Source organism: Rattus rattus, chromosome 6 (genome assembly GCF_011064425.1).
Source record: "Rattus rattus isolate New Zealand chromosome 6, Rrattus_CSIRO_v1, whole genome shotgun sequence".
Classification (NCBI taxonomy): Eukaryota; Metazoa; Chordata; class Mammalia; order Rodentia; family Muridae; genus Rattus; species Rattus rattus.
The window spans coordinates 155,813,813-155,828,518 of record NC_046159.1 but is presented as its reverse complement, the minus strand read 5'-3'; the positions used below and the strand labels follow the sequence as shown (position 1 = coordinate 155,828,518).

General features: G+C 46.5%; 1 protein-coding gene across 2 annotated transcripts in view; it reads right to left on the bottom strand.

Moving 5' to 3' along the window:
* Positions 1–14,706, bottom strand: part of Dpp6 (dipeptidyl peptidase like 6) — an 877,415-nt gene that overhangs the window by 772,052 nt on the left and 90,657 nt on the right. The window contains exon 1 of one of the 2 annotated variants that reach the window (XM_032907171.1): positions 11,503–12,115. The exons of the other annotated variant lie outside the window; for it this stretch is intronic. Within the exon in view, the coding sequence (XP_032763062.1) occupies positions 11,503–11,553 (51 nt within the window). The 5' untranslated portion in view covers positions 11,554–12,115. Of the gene's footprint in view, positions 1–11,502; positions 12,116–14,706 lie in introns of those variants that run through there. 2 annotated transcript variants of the gene reach the window in all.

Below are 14,706 nucleotides of genomic sequence, written 5' to 3'. Positions count from 1 at the left end.
CACATAAAGGAGCTCAAGAAAAGAAGATGGGAATAGAAATATAGATTAATGCTGTCACAAAAGCTTTCAGAATAGCATATATAACAGCAAACCATAATAATCTCATCATTTTAGTGAGGCTGAGAACATATTCTTCAAACAAAGAAATTGTCAAGGATCTAAAGACAGTCCCACCATTATGAATCAGATCTTCAATGTCACCTTTAGGTCCATGTGTTGAAGGCTTGGTCACCAGGCTGATGTGCTGGTGAAAAGTAGTGGAATATTTAGAATGGTGGGGTCTTGTCATGGACATCTTTTAATGTCAACTTTATTTACACCCCTGAAAACCTTGGAAAAGAGTTTCAAAGAAGATGGCTTACATTGTATTGTCCTCTGAGCATGTCTGTGGAGAATTGTCTCAAGGATTATTAAGTTAACTGATGTAAGAAGACCCAACCCACTGTGAGCAGCACCATTCCCTAGGCAGGGGTCCTGAAGAGTGCAAGAGTGGGGAAGCTGAGCTGACCATAAGCAAGTGACTGATTATGCTTGTCTGCATCCTCCTTCTGCTCCTGAGTGTAGACATAATGCAAGATACTGTTTCAAGTTCCTGCCTTGTCTTCCCCAAAATAATGGATCATAACCTGGAATTATAAGCTGAAACTCAACAAGGAAACAACTCCTGTGGAAAGAAATCTCTACGGAAAATTCCATTTCATGCCAATTTGCAGGGTGGTCCCAAAATAAGCCCCTTTCTCTCTTGCTTTTTGTCAGAGTGTTTTGTCATGGTAACCGGAATTAGGCTATCATAGGCCTGGTGGAAGAAGGTGAAGCCATTGTTGGTATGCTTTTGAAAGTGCTTTGGGGACTCTAGATCTTACTGTTCTCTGTCTTTGCTTCCTGCCACCATGAGATGAGCAATTCTGTTCTACCTCGTGCACTCATACACTCTATGCCATTCAGATCAGTAGGGCTAAATCACAATGGATCAAAACTTGTGAAATCATGAGCCAAATAAGCCTATCTTTCTTAACATCTCATCTCACACATTTTGTCAGAGGTGTGGAAAGCTGACTGGCATGTCTCTTTAACGATGATCCCTTCTTGAATTTACCCCATTTGGTCCTAATGGAGGTTGATGTCTTCAAGGCAAGACAAAGCTTTTCTGCTGCCATCAGTTGGTTGACCATGACACCCCCTCTCCATCTTTTGCTCTGATTTCTTCCTCTAACCACAGTGACCATCTTTTCAGATGCTGCACCGAGCACTACAGTGGCCGGAAGATGATTTCACTGTGGAGACCCCCACAACCGAAAGCTTCAGCACTTCTGCATCTGGCACTGAATTATTTCCAGGCATAACCTCTATGAAAAATTGCATCCCACCAATAGAGCACTGTGGTTTTGGGCATTTCTCAGAATTTTGAATGTTTCGACTTCCATAAAGATCTTAGGAATGCATGAACTCTCATTAGTATTGTTATTGAAATTGGGAATATTAAAATTTGCATAAAATGTTTCAACATATCTCTTGCACATGTATTGAAGGAGACTCCATGAGATGCCTTTGTGATGAGTCTGGAAGGAAGTGTCCAATCTGTGATAATTAACATTGCCTAGAAAAAGCTTTAAAAAATACTAAATAAACATACTTGAAGATAACCCCCCCGTAGAAAATATCAATTTTTCCTTCAGAAAAACACCTTCAAAATGAAAGACATCTATGACCCTGATTCTATCTACATAAGCATTGTTCTATTGACCAAATTTAAAACAGAATGGTCACACTAAGGAAAGAGACTCATCCGAGGACCCCATAGTTCATGAACCACCAAGCTACTAAAAAGGGTGCCTTAGATGAGATAAAAGCAGGAGGTACAGCATCCTTAGGACTGAAGGTAAGAGTGTACTTCTCTTAGCAGAAGATAAGAAATATAGATATCCTCAGTCACACAACGTTTTCTTTGTTCCCTGCTGATATGTGCCCCTTGTGCCCCCAACTGTCTTGGCTCCTTAGAACACTGAGCCAAGACTATAATTTGCATGATTATATGTAATTCTTTACTTTTCTTCTTTTTGAAAATTTCATTTTCCATCACGGATACCACACCAATGTCTGTTTTTAGCATTTAAAACTCTGGCTTTATATAAGCATACTTATACATTGCTTTTGTTCTTTTCATTAGCATGCTTATTATTAGCACACTAATTACTATAATGGGTTCCATTACATTGTTATACATTATACATTCTGTGGTAGTTTGAATGTATGAGTCCCAATAAATGGAACTGTTTGGGAAAGATTAGGAGGTGTGGCCTTGTTAGAGAAAGTGTGTCAGGGGGGGTGAGCTCTGAGGTTTGAAAAAAACCACACCAGGTCAGCTATCTATCTATCTATCTATCTATCTATCTATCTATCTATCTATCTATCTATCTATCTATCTATCATCTATTTATCTATGTCTCTTTCCCCCCGCCCCCAACTTACTGCTTGTAGATCAGGATGTACAGCTTGGGGGGTTGGGGATTTAGCTCAGTGGTAGAGCACTTGCCTAGCAAGCACAAGGCCCTGGGTTCAGTCCTCAGCTCCGGAAAAAAAAATCTTCTAGGATGCACAGCTTGGAGCTACTGCTCCAGTACCAGGCCTATTTCCTACCATGATGATCGTGGACCAATCCTCTACTGTTGAAAGCAAGCCCCCAATTAAGTGATTCCTTTCTTAGTTTTTCCTTGGTCATGATGTCTCCGCATAGCAATAGACCAGTCACTAAGACTCACACATACAATGAATTTTTAATCATGTTGCTACCAAATCTTGCAGCTCCCCTCCCCTATGATTTGATTTCCTTTTCCCTTTCTGAGGATACTCATTTTTCTTCTGTTTTCCACCTTTATATCTACCTTTCTTTTCTCTTCCTTCTTTCCTTTCTTTCTTTCTTCCTTCCTTCCTTCCTTTCTTTCTTTCTTTCTTTCTTTCTTTCTTTCTTTCTTTCTTTCTTTCTTTCTTTCTTTTTTTCACCCTATAAGTTCCCCTAGGGTTGCTTAAAGGAGATACCTGTGACCCCAATTTGATGCAGCTCTTAGGAAGGCGATGATGCCTTCATCTGACCATGAGTTCACACGGTCCTTACTCCCTGACAGCCTTCCTTCTTCTCTTCCCCCGCCCCCCATGCTGGTCACACCTGATATCCTTTAAGCCTGGCTTCTTTTACGGAAGTTATTTTGATAATGCCTCTGTATTTTCGAGTGTGAAGTCATTAACTTTTGCTGTATAGTATTCTGCTACATAAAGACAAGTATATGTATAGATCATCCGTTTGATGGGGAGTCAATCATTTCAGACTCAAGGTCACTAAAAACATTTCCATCACCAAACAGCCATACAAATCTCTCATGGGGGAACATCTACTGAAAATTATTCCTCAGAAGTTAGATGGCTAGCTAATAAATATAGTCTTAATCTTTGACTTACTATAAGGTTTCCAAATTTTAATATCTCTTCCAACCAACTGTGCACAGAGTTCTTGCTGCTAAACAACTGCATTAAAAAAAAAATCCAACCAACCAACAAACAAACAGAAAACGAAACAATACAGTCCTAGCAATCTTTTTAAAACCTCAGACTTCACTGGAGGTTTCCTCATTGTGATTTCAGTTTTCACTTTTCTAGTTATGTTAATGAAGTTGAATTGCTCAGTGCAGTTTTGTTAAATTCCATCTGCCCAGAGAAATATTCTCTACAGATCCAAAGTACAGACTGGGATGGCCTTGCAATGAGGAATGAAGTCTTACAATGTTCTAGTATTTTCTACAGGTGTCTGGATAGGCACTCCTATGAAAGCTTTCTCCATGGTTGAGGTAGCCCACCGCAGTGCTGCCAGGCAATGATCTTCACTGTCAATCTGACTGGATTTAGATTCATCTCCTAGATTCCTAACTGTACAGGAAATGTGACCAACTACTTCCCACTGCCACAGCTGGAGCCCCTTCTGCTGATCCCCACAGTGATAGTCTCTATGCCCTAGAACTGTGAGCCGAACCAAGCACTCCCTCCTCCCTCCCCCCCTCCCCCTCCCTCCCCCCCTCAACCCTCCCCCCTCCCTCCCTCCCCTCCTCCCCCTCCCCCCCTCCCTCCCTTCTTGCTTGCATTGTGTTTGTTTCTTGTTTTGTCACAGCAAGAGACAGATAACCAACATGGTGGGTTTTCATTTCCTCCCATGGCTGGGAAACTGACGGAGGTCTTCATTCATCCCTGCTAGAAGATTCTTACAAGCAGATGGAGTCAGCCATGGTGGAAATGCCCATGCCTGCAGCTGCTTCCAAAGGAGCTGGAGATGCTGCAAAAACACAGCCAGGGAGAGATGGCTCCTAAGCTCCCCAGAGCCTTGTCTGTCTTCCAGGCTATGTGTGTTTCTCTACGTGATTAGAAAAGAGAGAATTTCTGAAGAATAGATCAGGAGCTGCAAAGAATTATCCTTATATGTGTTGATGTTTTTTAACCTCAGCATTGAGAATCTAGTACATAATCTAAGTGCTTTGTAGGAATGAAGGGACAGGGGATTGTTGGTTTGGTTTATGTGGTGTCATGGCTGGGAAGTCTCACTATTTGCTGTTCATATATAAACATCAGACAATAACAAATATTTCAAGTAAGATTTCTACTCCCTAAAATAAAGTCTTGTCTAGTTGTGGTATAGGTAAGGAGAGGGGGGGAAATTCTGATCCATCACTGTAATTCCAGTGAAAACACTGCCTGCCCCAGCATCCCTGGGATCTCTCCCAGAGCAATCAAAGCCAGTGCAGCTGGTGGAGTGCCCACCTGACTCCACAGCCTACCCAGCATGCCAGCAGTGGCCCTTGAGTTTCACAGATGAGTAACGCTCAACTGGAAACAGGGACATCCTTGGCACCTCTGGCTTACTGAAGTGTTGTTATCTTTATTTAATAGCCAGAAAGTCAAGCAATCAAAGCGATGGCATCCACAGCACTTCTTACCCAGCAGTCCTGCAGTTGTGCTCAACAGAGTGAGTTCTGTCTATACCACTGATGAGTGAGCACCATGCTTGGCCGTGTGTGAGGTGTGCAGCAAAGCTAAAGTGTGCACACACCATTGACAACCCTGTCTGGGTCATGTACACATGTGTGCCATCTATTTTCTGTGTGTGAGTGTGTGTGTGTGTGTGTGTGTGTGTGTGTGTGTGTGTAGGTGTGCATGTTAGGGGTCAACCTCCACTTTGCAGTCCACCTTGCCTTGCAAAATGATCTCTCACTACACTGGAATTATTAAGGTAGTCCAGTCTGGCTGGCATGAGCTCAAAGAATCTGACAAGCCCTGTACATACACACACACACACACACACACACACACACACACACACACACACACACACTATGCCCTGGTACTCAGGCATGGCTTTCTGACATGGATTCTGGATGCTGAATTCAGGTCTCTATCTTGCACAGCAAGCTCTATGCTGTTCAAGGCGCACTCTCCCCAACCCCATCTACTTTCTTTTCCTATCAACAGTGACATCATGGGAAGAGGGGATGATGAGGGATTAAGGTCAGTGGTGGGGAGCCAACGCCAGCAGTATTTTGTGTTCTGACTTGGAGGTTAACTCCTGAAGTGTGTCCTAAGATAAGACTAATAAGAAAGAAATACAACCACCCTTGACTAAGGAGGGGAGCTGAATGGAACTCAAATTCATGAAAAATTCTAGAACCTTTCCTGCTGGTCCCACTGAAGGCAGCCTACAGCCTCTCTGCTACTGCTACATTGCTTCCATTTGGTTAGAAACAAACTTTCAGGTGGAGATCAGACAAAGTCTGATCAAAGGGGCCCCAGGGAGTTCAGAGGATAAAGGTGCTTGCTACCAAGCCTGAGGATCTGAGTCCAAGGCCAGGAATCACATGAAGGAAGGAGAGATCCAACTGCTGCAAACTGTCCTCTGCCATCCACAAGTGGGCCACGGAACTTGTGAGATGGGGATGGGGAAAGAGAAGTTAGTTTAAAAAAATAAAGGAAGGGACTGGAGAGATAGCTCAATGGTTAGAGTACTGGCTGCTCTTCCAGAGGACCCTGTTGTTCCCAGCGCATACATATGGCAGCTTGTAACGGCCTGTAACTCCAATTCTAGGGGATCCGTTGGCCTCTTCTGGCCCCATATGCATTCCCTGCATGTGGCACACAGACACACATGCAGGAATACCGCCCATACACATAAAATAAAAATAAAGCAATGCTAATGTTTGACATGATTTAAATATTACGCAAACATACGGACATCTCAACGCCGTGAGTATGCGCCATCTTTGAGTGTGAACTGGTTAAAACGTAAACAAGAACACTTGGCCTGCGATCTCAGCACTCCGCTCCTCCCACCGCCGTCTCGGCTCTCCGCTGCAGTTGAGTGTCTCCCCTTTCTCTCCCTCTTCCGCCATTGTTATGTGTCTCATCATAGGTTCTGCCTCCCCCACAATCCTGAAGCCGAACTTCACTGTGCATTTGTCGGGAGGCTTCTCTGTCAATGCTCAGATTATTTCCTTGGACCTGATGACATTATGCTCTGGCCTCTGCTCCAGCAGCAGAACATTGAGCCCACCCTGCTGGCCATAGCCTGGGTAACTGAGCGTGAGGTGTTGGACACAAGGGTGGTGCCACCGTGGGGGTGGAAAATTTCCATTCTCAATGGGTGAATCTCAGTTTTCCAGCTCATATGGGTTTCTTCCATATGGTTTTGAATGCGACTGTCTAAGACCCACTGTGCTCTTGAGGAGAGCTCTCCAGTCCTCGGGGGAGTGAGTTTCATGGTAAAATGAGTCTGCCTGGCCCAGTGTGCCCCTACATTCTTGCACAGCATAACCACGGGACCTACAGTGTCTGGTGTGTGGTTTGGTTCCTAGGTGCAGTTTGGCTATTGAGATAGTACTGGTTCTTATAACCAAAGACTGATCTCAGGCTCAGGCTTTCTCTGGTAGCCTTCCAGAAACTTCTAACCTTGTGGCTAGCAGATGCCCCCAGCTGAGCATCCCTGGGAGAACCGTTACCAATGGGGTTTGTAGCTGGCTATAGTGTCCCACGGTGCAGCCTCCCCTGGTAATAAAGGAGCTCAGACACTAACTGAACAGGAATAGAGTAGAGCCGTGGGTGTAGGGAACGCGTGTCAGAAAGCAGAGTAGCTTAGGGACAGCAAGTCACTAATTTAGCATATTGATGGGTCCAAATACAGAGACCAGAGGCCATGTGAGCAAAAGCCTGTTCAAGGCTCTGGAGAAGACAAGGCAGCCCTCTCCACTGAAGTTCTACCTACGACAACTTATAAAGCATCCTGAGGTAACTACCTCCTTCCTGCTTTGAGAATTACATTGTGCTAATTTTACCAGATAACACTACATATTTGTGTGTGTCTGTGCATGAGCCATGTCGCACATGTCTTGCGTGTCTTGTGTGTCTTGTGTGTGTGTGTGTGTGTGTGTGTGTGTGTGTGTGTGTGTGTGTGTCTGTGTGTATGTGGAGGTCAACTTTGGGTGTCCTTTCAGCATTTTCTCCTTTGTTTGTGGAGACAGGATCTCTCACTACAACCCAATGCTTATGAATTAGGCTGGACTGTGTGTCTAGAAGCTCCAGGGACTCTCCTATCCTGTGTCCCCAGGAATGATACTCCAAAGGAATCCAAAGGTGTGCCCAGTGCTGGACTCAGGGCATTTCTCTGTGATTGTGATTGATTACATGGTCATCATTTCATACCTGGGACCTGGTCCCAGCCCCAGCTTTGCACACATTTACCTGTGCTTTACATATTTAAGATGTTCCTGCTTCTGGGAAGCTACAGTGGTGTGTACTAACGTTCAACTGACTTCCCTGCATAGACACTAACATAGAGAGTGGTACAGACATTTGAAGAAGAATCCGAGGAGGAAAGATGTTAGGAATAGATGCTACAGAGCCAGGAGATAGGGAGAATCCTGATGGTCACATGGGGAGGATGCTCAGAAACCCAGACCTTCTGAGCCATGACCTATTCTGACTTTGGACCTATTTTCAGAAGGTGCTGTGTTTTCAAACACTAATCATGCCTGTGTGAGGGGCTTCATATCACCGAGGAGGGAGAGCCAGATTGCCACTGAGTTCCCTGGGGCAGAGGAGCCCTGCACCCAAACAGGCTTGACCCTGTAATTCATCTCCCAAGCAGAGAGGCTGTTTCCAGGGAGGACTCCACAGCAGGGTGTGTCACCTCACAGTAACTCATAACTACAAGCTTCAAAGGCTCTCTCACCATTATACACATATGTGGACCGAGACTGGAGCACATGAAAGAAAGAAAGAAAACCAGATTTTGGACAGTTATGATCCAGGGGCATTAGAGTGTCACCAGAACACCCAGCCAGTGACAAAAGATGCAAACTTGGGTTCCAGAAGCCACAAGAAAAACTTTAGATTTCCCTGGACAAGAATTGGCCACAGTTTCTCAAGGATCCAGGTGTCTTGCCAACCTCCACCCTGCTCTCCTATCCCATACTCGAGGAACCTCAGAGGCAGCCACTGAGACCAGAGCAACCCCCAGACTTGATTCGGAACCAACTTTTACCCAGCAGGGAAAAATGGTCATAGGAACAGAGCAGGGAGATTTAATGTGAAGCAATGGCCTTCATATGACGAAACTTCCTACGGAAGCTGCTCCAGAAGGAGACACCCCTGCACATGAGGGGGAGCGCATCACAGCAGCAATAAAGGGACACTGGATTAAAATGTGCCTGTTGAGAAACTAAAATGTTTCAAAGGAAGATTTATATAAATGATATTACTTTAAAAATAATGTTTTGTTCCACTAGAATGAAACATTTGATTTCTGTTGCAGTACATGACACGGCAAGTTGAAGGGTTAGTCTGTTGATATTCAAGTATTTGAAGTTTGTGAAATAGGTTTCTGTCAAGAATGAAAGGGACTCTGTGGATTTATTTCACCAATGGCATTTTATTTTCTTACTATTCATTGAATACCACAAAATAAGACCAGGGAGTAAAACAATATATTTGCCTTCTCTTAGTCACCCAACTGCTGTCAGAGATGAACTTTTAAAAGAGTTTTAGGAAATAAAATCAGTGGTAAGCATGAGACTTCAGTTAGGCAACATGGCATGAACAGGTTCAGCCTTGGGGTACTAGCTAGTCGTTGTGGGGATCCTGGTGACACAAGCCTGGAAGGGCCACACCTGGAACCACGTGTGGGAAGAGACTGGCTAAAGAGGCATCCGGTGAAGAGCTGTAACTGGGTTTGGCATCCCTACAAGCACTGGGAGGGCCAAAAGTTCTTTGCCACTGCGTCTCTGCTCACAGAATCAGCTCTAAGCATGGAGAAGTGAGCCCTGCCTTGTCTGTCTCTATGTGGATGTGGATGCCCCAAAGCCACTCACTGTGGGTGCTCTGCTGCTACCTAAGTCACCGAGATGTCCGACCACTCGCCTGCCAGAAACAGGCATCAATCATGCAGTCCTCACAGTGAACGTGAAATACCACCTGAATCCCAGTCAAGCCCAAGTGCCAAGAACTGCCAGTCATCCAGCCCAGGTGAAACTGATTAACAGGGCTTCCAAGGCAACTGATGAAGAATTAGGAACCCACAAGCCTCCAATTAACAGAGCAAACATGAAACTGTTGTTCAATGGAGCCACAGAGACTTAGGCAGAACGTGAAATTCAAATGAGTCATAAGCCAGACTCTTAGTTATCAACTCAAGTGTTGATAGAACATTGAAAAGTGGAGGGATCTCACATCTCATCTGGTTCTCTACCCAACGGAGGATGGGCAAAATGCTGGGTGCTGCAGAACCCCCGGGCTCAGGTCAGCTGCCTTTCATGACAGCAATGTGCAAGGCACGGAGAAGGGTGAGTGTCACATGGGTAACCATATTTAAAGAGCAGGGAAGATACAGGATGGGCAAGCTTTTCAGCCTCTGAGAGGGAGAGAGTTGAAAACGATACTTCAGACGATGTTGAGACATGAAGACGTCTCTATTCCACAGCAGATCATGCCATCTATAGCCAGAAATACTCATTTGACACTAGATTCCTGTAGCTATTGATCTCGTTATTGACATAACTAACTCTAATCCATGCCAGTAGCCTCATGTAATGTTCCAGCTCGATTAGCATGCTAAGGAGGCGGGATATGAAAAGGGACCACCGAGTGGATGGGTATTGCACACTGGGTATATTTCATAAATACTTCTGACCTGTTTAGACGGAAGTATGCTGATTATCATAACAGACCAATAGAAGGCAAAAGAAATTTGGAGAGCAGATATAGTTTCACACATAGCTTAGTCAGGCAGACCATCAAGAGGCGCTGAAGGAGGGCTTGTGAAGGGGGGTATCATTCCATATTTTGTATACCACTTTTTCAGCCCTTAAGTTGGGTTCTGAGCTAAACCAAAGCTTGCTTTGTGCCAGGCAACAGGTGCCTTGCTGAGGGTAGAGTACTTTCTATAACCAGAACACGCTCTCACTTTTTGTTTCTCTTTGTTTAACAAGAGGATGCAGATTGGACAGACTGGTTCTCCCAGCGTACCTCCACAGCAGCCTACCACACACTCAACCCACTTTAGTAAACAACTGCAGACATTGCCAGATAAACATTTCATGTGGAATGTTCTAAAGTGGCATGGACTCCCTCTGTGCCTCTGTCTCACACAACAAACAAATCCCCACAGAGGAACTGGAGAGACACTCAACACACACAGAGGATTTCATCAACTAGGTGGCAACCTCCCTGTCCTTACCAGGAAAATCCAACACACTGACCCTTTGGGCCACTGATCCCACCAACAGGGCACTTACATCAGACCAGACAGCCACAGGCAGGCTGAAGTTATCTTGCTGAGAAATGGTCCTCAAGTTGGCAAAGTTATCACTGTCAAGATGCTCCTTGACCCACAGACCTGAGCTTCTGGGGATCCCCAGAGGTCTTCTGTCCTTCAAAGGTATTTGTCATCACTGACCCTACCTTAAAGACAATCATCTTTCCCAAATCTGGGAAAAGGCCCTGATTGCTGGGCAGCTGTGGACGTGGTGTCTGTCTCCAGTCTGCATTCCGGCATAGTGAGTATATTGGAGGCTGAAACCCCACAGGTCTCAGCTCTGACCTGCACCCAGTGCACCCAGGAAACCAAGTGAGGACATTAGGGCCCCCAGCGTGTACTTCCTGTCTGAAGTGACCTCCTATCTCTGTGCCTGCCCCAGAACAGCCCTAGAGATGTGTTTGAAACTCAACAGACACACACAAGAGCAGCCTGTGTTCAAAGCAACAAAACCACACACCCAGAAGACAGCGGCCGCCAAACCACTAACTTCCCATTTGCAAAAAGATATTGGATCACTCACACCCTCAGGTTCAAGTGGGAAGTCCTGAGGTATAGTGTGTGAACACTAACCAGGTCTCCTACTTCCCAACGAAATACTTCCGAGGTCTGCCCCCCACCCCCGATACATTTCTTAACGTGGGTTCCCGCCCCGCAGCACTCACCATCACGTTGCCCTGCATTTTAGCGGTCTTGATCATTGCCTTTTCCTTCATTTTGCTTGGAGTCTTGAACCTCACTTCTGGCCCAGGGAAGAGTAACTTAATCCATTGTTCTGGTGAGCACCCAAGTGTAGACCCCAGCTGCAATCACTGGGCGGAGATGGTGTTTTGAAGAAAACACAATTCTGGCAGGTCCTGGTTTTCCTGTCCCTCCGTGTTCCCAGGTAGATCCCACTGAAATCAACTCTTCTTAGTAGCTGCCAGAAATCGGGAGCCAGGCGCTGGGGGTGCGGCTTGTAACAAAAAGCAAGCTGGGAGCTGCGGAGTGAGGACGTGGCTGCCTGTGAGCAAAGGCGTGTGTTCTCGGAGCTGGCTTTCAATACCCTGTGAGTGACAGCCGCAGCGTGGCAAGAGCCTTGTGCACTCCAGGACTCTGGGCGGAGATGCTTGGCTGACAGTGCTGGTCCCCCAAAGGTGGCGACACCGGGGAGTGTGTGTGTGTGTGTGTGTGTGTGTGTGTGTGTGTGTGTGTGTGTGTGTGGTGTGTATACACGCGTGTGCGTGCTGGCCTTAGCCTCTACTGTGCAGAACCTGGAAGCCCTGGGCTGCAGCACGCTTCTGCTAGCTTAGCTACCAGGGGGATTGACCAGCAAGAGGGCGACTACAAACAGGCTCCAGGGGGATCTTTGTGGGTGGAGCCATGCGAGATTAGGATGGATGAGCAGCCACCAACCTAGGGCTGCGCCTCCCAGATCAGGGAGCAGAGTTAACCGGAGCCAGACTCCACGGGTCCGCTGAGAGTCTGGCGAAGGAGCTAGAGGCAAGCGGGAGGAGCCTGAGTGACAGCTGATATTTAATGTGATTTCGGGTTACTATGGGACACACGTGGTGTCTCCATGGTTGCACCGGGCACCTTGTAGTCGGTGGCCTTCATAGTGACGCTGCACCCTTCAGAACCACTTGCTGGGTCCTTAGAGCCCCATCATGATGCTTGCTATCCTGGTCAGGTCACTGCCCTCCAGACCTCCAGCCAGCCACAGCCCTAATAGTGCCTTTGTTTCTTCAGTTCCGACCCTCAAGCCAGCGCTGTTCTCCAAAGGCACAACCCAGAGGAACTCCAGACCCACTTCTAAGTCCCCAGCTTCTCTTAGGGTGGCCAAGCCTGGATTCCAAGGTCGCCAACCCAGAGTGCTCCCAGGATCATTCACAACCAGGGTTTGTTCAGCATTGTCTCACACAGCGGGGAGTTCCAGAGTGTGCGTTGCTGAAGGCTGGCACATTTTTTTACAGAAGGACCTAGAGAGCTCCAAACCCCAAATGAACTTAGGCTTGTGGAGGTGTGTGAAGGGCGCCCTCGCCTGCCAGGGAAGGGCAACGGCGGGAGCCAGTCTGGAAAAGAGTTTGGGAACTTCTCTCCGCCTATTAACATTCACGAAAGATCTTCTGTAAGAAAAGAAACTGCAGGAATGGCTTACGCGGATTCCCGCACAGTGTATGTGCACAACACAGTGTGTCGTGTGTAGCGACAGCACACCATCACATTCACTCTAAGTTGCTGGTAGCTGGCACACAGGTTTAAACCAAAGATCTGTGCATCTGGAGATGAAACGGGAGATAAATTGAGGAAAGTGGACTCTGCAGTGTGCCAGTCAACAGAAAGGATTGTGTCTTCTGGAAATAAAGCCCCCCATTAGGGTTACTTAGGATACTATAAACAGAAATACAGTGTCAGTACCAGATGCCCAGGATAAATCCCTCTCCAGCACCAGGTGTCCTGCTACAGTGGATGGGTTTGATCCTACATAAAGTCTCGGGGTGCCCTGAGTGGCTGGAGGGGGAGTGTGGCTCTCTGAGGTATCCATCAGGGCAGAAATCCCACTCTTTGTGGTTCTCCTTTCTGGCCTCCAGCACCTCCTAATCACTGCTTGATCTCATTTTCTCAGGGGTTAGGGCTTGGGGACCTGAATCTGGGGTACGTATAAGCCCTCGGGCCATAGAAGACCAGGTTAACATGAATGTTTTGAATGGGAAATGTCCCTCAGACTTGGACAATGAACCCTTGTTCTCCAGTGGGTGGTGATGTTGGGGAAGTTTAGGTGGTGTAGCCTTGCAGAAGAAGTGTGTCACTACTGGGAGGACCTTCGCCTTTAAAAATGACAGTACTTAGACTTCACTCTCTTTCTGCCTGCCTCTGGAGACGTGAGCTCTTAACTTCCTGCTCCAGCCAGTCTCTACTTCCCTCTGGAGCCACAGCAAAAGAAATTCTTCTATAAGTCGCTTTGGGATTTCACCATGGCAACTGAGAAGGAACTCATACAGCTGTCCACAGTGGCCTTCCCCTCACAAGGTGGGGAAACAAAATAACAACAACAATGGATGCTTGTCACCTCGCCATGTCCCTAGCAGTGACCTCAGGAAATGAAAAGGAAGACAAACCCTCATGACTAAGGAACCAGTGACCATCCGGAGCCCCCCGGAGTTTGCCCCTAAAGCTCACCCAACAGCCCCGAGCCCTGCTGTTCTGAGCTCTGTTAGTTCTGCCCACTGTTTGTCCAAAGCCTACAGAGAAGTCAGAGAGAGTGGTCGGCCCAAAGAGGCAGAAGGGGAGGGAATAAGGCATCCTGGAGGTTCCGAGCCCATGGCTGCTCACTCCTTCTCTGTAACTCATCCGCTTTAGCTAGTGCCTTGTAGGATGCAGAGGAGAAACGAGAGAGAAGAACAGGAGTGACTCCATGACAAAGAAGGAAGGTAGGAGAATAAGGAAGCAATGCTGAACGTGGGATGACACCAATTTTTATATGAATTTTAGATGATACATTTTGTAAGGAAGTTGTGGCTTTCTGAATCTCTTCCTATCTCAGCCACAGCAACTTTTAAAAATCTATACGGACGGTTGCAATTCTGAGCAGGGATGCTGTCTGAGTCCTTTTGTCCCTATAAAAACACTACAGAGTAACTCACAAAGGATAAATTCATGGTTCTGAAAGTAGGCAAGTTCAAGAAGGGAGATTTTATACCTGACAGGGACACTGCAGAGAGTGTCACCTGGTAAAGCAGAGCAGGCATGCTGACTTGGGCCTACCTTCTTCTCCACAGCCACGGATGACACCATCACTTCATCTAACTGACTACATCCCAAAGGCCTGCCCTGTTTTCTAATATCTTACAAGATGTACTTCTCCAGGACACCCGAGGGTCAGCAAACAC